The sequence below is a fragment of the Lontra canadensis genome, unplaced genomic scaffold, assembly GCF_010015895.1.
Source record: "Lontra canadensis isolate GAN:19392208 unplaced genomic scaffold, GSC_riverotter_1.0 scaffold152, whole genome shotgun sequence".
NCBI classification, from domain to species: Eukaryota; Metazoa; Chordata; class Mammalia; order Carnivora; family Mustelidae; genus Lontra; species Lontra canadensis.
Genome location: NW_022631146.1, coordinates 786,148 through 790,692, shown reverse-complemented (window position 1 = coordinate 790,692; position 4,545 = coordinate 786,148). Strand labels below are relative to the sequence as shown.

At 35.9% G+C, this 4,545-nt stretch overlaps 1 protein-coding gene across 1 annotated transcript; it reads left to right on the top strand.

Annotated features, from left to right (window-relative positions):
- Positions 1–618: 618 nt before the first annotated feature.
- On the top strand, positions 619–1,693 carry LOC116859246 (olfactory receptor 14A2-like). Its single transcript, XM_032844361.1, has 2 exons — positions 619–893; positions 1,051–1,693. The coding sequence occupies exons 1-2, from the start codon at positions 619–621 to the stop codon at positions 1,691–1,693; spliced, it is 918 nt and encodes a 305-aa protein (XP_032700252.1).
- The last annotated feature ends 2,852 nt before the right edge of the window (positions 1,694–4,545 follow it).

The window sequence follows — 4,545 nt, the reverse complement described above, 5'->3', positions numbered from 1 at the left end:
ATCTGAGTTGTTTTACAGAAATCAAAAGCATATATCATTATGTATGACACATTAATATTATGTAAATACCTAGCATGTTGAGGAAATGTCCATATTTCTTCAACTTATACACATCTGATAACAAGTTAAAGCTGGAGCAACAAGATCTTATGTAATTCATAGGAAGACTGCATTCACATACTACTTTTAGAATCACTTTACCTTAAAAAAAGATTGAACTAGTGCAGAAGTATTAAGGTAGATACAGGGTTGCTTTCCTTTTAAATAATTTAACTAATTGAATTTAAATAAAATAAAGTACATAGAACAAATACAAAAATATAACCCCCCTAAATAATTATGTATATCAACATTCTTCTTTTTTTAAAGATTTATTTATTTATTTGACAGACAGAGATCACAAGTAGGCAGATAGAGAGGAAGGGAAGCATGCTCTCCACTGAGCAGAGAGCTGGATGTGTAGCACGATCTCAGGTCCCTGGGATCATGACCTGACCAAAAGCAGAGGTTTTAACCCACTGAGCCACACAGGCGCCCCAACATTGTTCTTGTTAGATGTGTAAATTGATTTCTGTTTGTTTATCTCCTTGTGCTGACAGACAATGAAGAGAATCGAGCATGACCAATGTCACCTTGGTGGCAGGATTTCTCCTTGTGAGGTTTTCTGATATCCCAGAACTTCAGATATTATATGGGGTACTCTTCCTAGTGATTTACTTGGCTATCCTAATGAGTAACCTTCTCATCATTACTCTCACTACCCTATGCCTGCAGCTACAAACACCCATGAACTTTTTCCTGAAGAAATTGTCTTTCCTGGATGTCATCTTTGTGTCTGTCCCAATCCCCAAATTCATTGTCAACAGCCTAACTTACAACAGATACTGTTCCTAGTGATTTACCTGGCTATCTTAATGAGTAACATTCTTGTCATTACTCTCACTACCCTAGACCTGCAGCTATGAACACCCATGAACTTTTTCCTGAAGAACTTGTCTTTCCTGGATGTCATCCTTGCGTCTGTCCAATCCCCAAATTCACTGCCAACAGCCTAACTTACAACAATTCTATTCCCACCTTAAGATGTGCCTTCCAGCTATTTTCAATGACTTCCTTCTCAGCAGGTGAGATATTTGTCCTCACTGCCATGCCCTATGATCAGTATGTAGCTATACATTGTCCCCTGCACTATGAGGTAATCATGAATGCTGATGCCTGTGTACTGATGGCAGGTGTTTCCTGGGCCACTGGGGGACTCTTTAGAGCTCTGTACACTGCTGACACATTTTTTATGCCATTCTGTGGCTCCAATGTGATCCCACAGTTTTTCTGTAATGTTTCCTCATTGCTAAGGATTTCCTGTCCTGAAACGCTCCTGGTAGTTTACACAAGTATTGGAATAGGTATGTGTTTAGGTATGTCTTGTTTCATCTGTATTGTGACATCTTATGTTTATATATTCTCCACTGTGCTGAAGATTCCAACCATAAAAGGCCAATCAAAAGCTTTCTCCTCATGCTTTCCCCATCTCATTGTTTTTACTCTTTTTGTTATAACTGCTTGTTTTGTTTATCTCAAACCATCCTCAAATCCACCTTCAGTTATTGTCAGGCTGTTTTCTGTGATCTACACTGTGGTACCTCCAAAACTTAACCCCATAATCTACAGCCTGAGGAACAAGGACATGAAATGAGCTCTAATGAGATTGCTTCACAAAACTTTTGGTCAATAGTATAACTCCATTTAATACTCTCCAGGGCTTTAAATGATCTCAGTAGATTTTCTCAACAATTACCTCATTCTTAACTGCAAGGACTTGAGGAAAAAAGATGATGTATTTGTATACACCAAAAGAAATAAATCCTGAAGTGCTAAATTGACTGATTCAAAGGTTGGATAAAAGCATTTTACTCAAGGGTGCCTGGGTGGTTCAGTGGGTTAAAGCCTCTTCCTTTGGCTCAGGTCATGATCCCAGGGTCCTGGGATAATGCCCAGCTAAAACATAGGTGTCATATTTCTCATTCATTGATATTCTATGACAAGGAATCTACTCATTTGTGGTATAACTTTCTGAAAAAAAATCCTTCTATTTTTATGGATTTTATCATTTGGTCATTGAATAATTCATTTTCTCTGTTTTATTCTTTGGAAAAATTTTAAAAGAGACCTTTCAACAAGTATAGTCCCATAAAGTCTATGTGAGCTACCAAGATAAAATTTACACATTACTTTCCCAAAGGATCAGTCTTGCTAATGCTGAAGCAGAATAAAAAGTAAACAAAAATAATAAAATAGGCCAAGGGTCATTCTAGAGGTGTGCCTACATCTGTAAGCAATACTCAGGAGAGATACCTAAAACAGAGACAGAATACTGGAAGGAGATGCAACCCAATACAGTTCCCAAAGATAACTGCTAGTCAGCTGGGTAAATAGTATTTCCAGAGAGACACCAGACAGAGGTATGGAGCTATAAGACACCAGTGTCTGGATGTCTCCCTGTCTTTACCTCCATTTGTGTCAGAGCGAAAGTTTGTAAAATTTATAAAAACAAACAAACAAAAAAGCTATGATATCTCTTATTATCATAGCAGAAGTAGCCAAATTTGGGATGGACCTGCTTTGAACCTTATCTGGAACTTGCAATGTTCGCATTATGAACAAGCAAGCAAACAACAACCACAACAAAAACTTTAGATTTTTTTTCTTACTTTGTATATAATCTCCCTTGAGAGTCTATGTTTTATCCAAATAACATTTTGGTCTTTACAGTGATTTACTTCTGTACCTAGTAATTTGAAAAGAATACAACAATTTCTTAGGTAGTTTCAATCAGTTCTGTTCTTCTAAAATCATGATATTGTCTTATTGGCACTTGGATTAAATAAGTTGTATTGTTTCTCAGTCACATGTGACCTTATTTAATCATGTACCTAAATTTCTTTTTTAATTTAATTTAATTTTTTTTGGTGTTCCAAAATTAGTTGTTTATGAACCACACCCACTGTTCCATACAATACATGCCCTCCTTAATAACCACCACCAGGCTTACCCCTACCCCAACCCTCCTCCCCTCCAAAACCCTGTTGTTTTTTTCTCAGAGTTCACAGAATCTCATGCTTTGACTCCCCCTCTGATTTCCTCCAATTAACTTTTCCTTTCATTCTAATGTCCTCCATGTTATTCCTTATGCTCCACAAGTAAGTGAAACCATATGATAATTACTTTCTCTGCTTAGTTTATTTCACTCAGCATAATCTCCTCCAGTCCCGTCCATGTTGATACAAAAGTTGGGTATTCATCATTTCTGATGGCTATGTAATATTCCATTGTATATATGGACTATATCTTAACAGGACAGGAAACAGCAGGTGTTGGAGAGGATGTGGATAAAAGGGAACCCTCTTACACTGTTGGTGGGAATGCAAGTTGGTACAGCCACTTTGGAAAACTGTGGAGATTCCTCAAAAAATTAAAAATAGAGCTACGTATGACCCTGCAATTGCACTACTTGGTATTTACCTCAAAGATACAGATCTAGTGAAAAAAAAAAAAGGACCATATGTACCCCAATGTTCATAGCAACAACGGCCATAATCGCCAAACTGTAGAAAGAGCCAAATATTGTTTGACAATTCTTTGGATTTTTACCACAGTAATAACAAACTTTAAAAAATAAATAAATGAGTATGATAAAAGAAGACTTTAGCATCTCTTACACATAAATTTATCATTGTTTTTCCATGGGATCCATAGGAAAATCTTCACATTTTTAAATTATTTTCCAGTGAAGAAAGAGATATGCTGAAGTTCATTGTATTTGTTTAATGTGTACATGTACCAGTGCAGCAGTCTGCATTCCCAACAACAGTGCTTGAGGGTTCTCTCTCTCCAAATTCTCACTAAAACTTATTATTTCTTGTTTGTTTAGCCATTTTAATAGGTGGGAGGTGATATGTCATTTATAATTTTGATTTGTATTTCCCTGATAATGTGAATTTGAGCATCTCTTCATGTGTCTGTTAACCATCTGGATTTATTCTTTGGAAAAATGGCTGTTCATGTCTTCTGCTTATTTTTAAATTGTTTGTTTATTTGTTTGGTATTCAGTTGCATCAGTTCTTTACATATTTTGCACTAACCCTTTATCAGATATGTCATTAGCAAGCATTCTTCTGCATATGACTGTCCAGTTTTCCCAAAACGATTCATTAAAGATACTATCTTTTGCCCATTATGTATTCTCTCCTCCCTTATCCAAGTCTAATTGACCACATAACTATGGGTTTATTTCTGGATTTTCTCTTCTGTTCTAATATTCTACATGTCTATTTTTGTTCCAGTACTATATCATTTGATCAATACAAATTTGTAATATAAGTTGAAGTCTGAAACTGTAATGCCTCCAACTTTTTTTTTACATCCTAAGATTGGTTCGGCTATTCAGGTTTGTTGTAGTTGCTCCATACAATTTTAGGAGAGTTTGTTCTAGTTCTGTGAAAAGTACAGTTGGTATTTTTAAAAATATTTTATTTATTTACTTATGAG

Excerpts from the sequence above, each read along its gene's own strand:
- LOC116859246 (XM_032844361.1), top strand. The coding sequence starts at position 619 with ATGACCAATGTCACCTTGGTGGCAGGATTTCTCCTTGTGAGGTTTTCT. Across the intron at positions 894-1,050 it reads TACAACAGATACTGTTCCTA|CCTAACTTACAACAATTCTA; the intron begins GTGATTTACCTG and ends CACTGCCAACAG.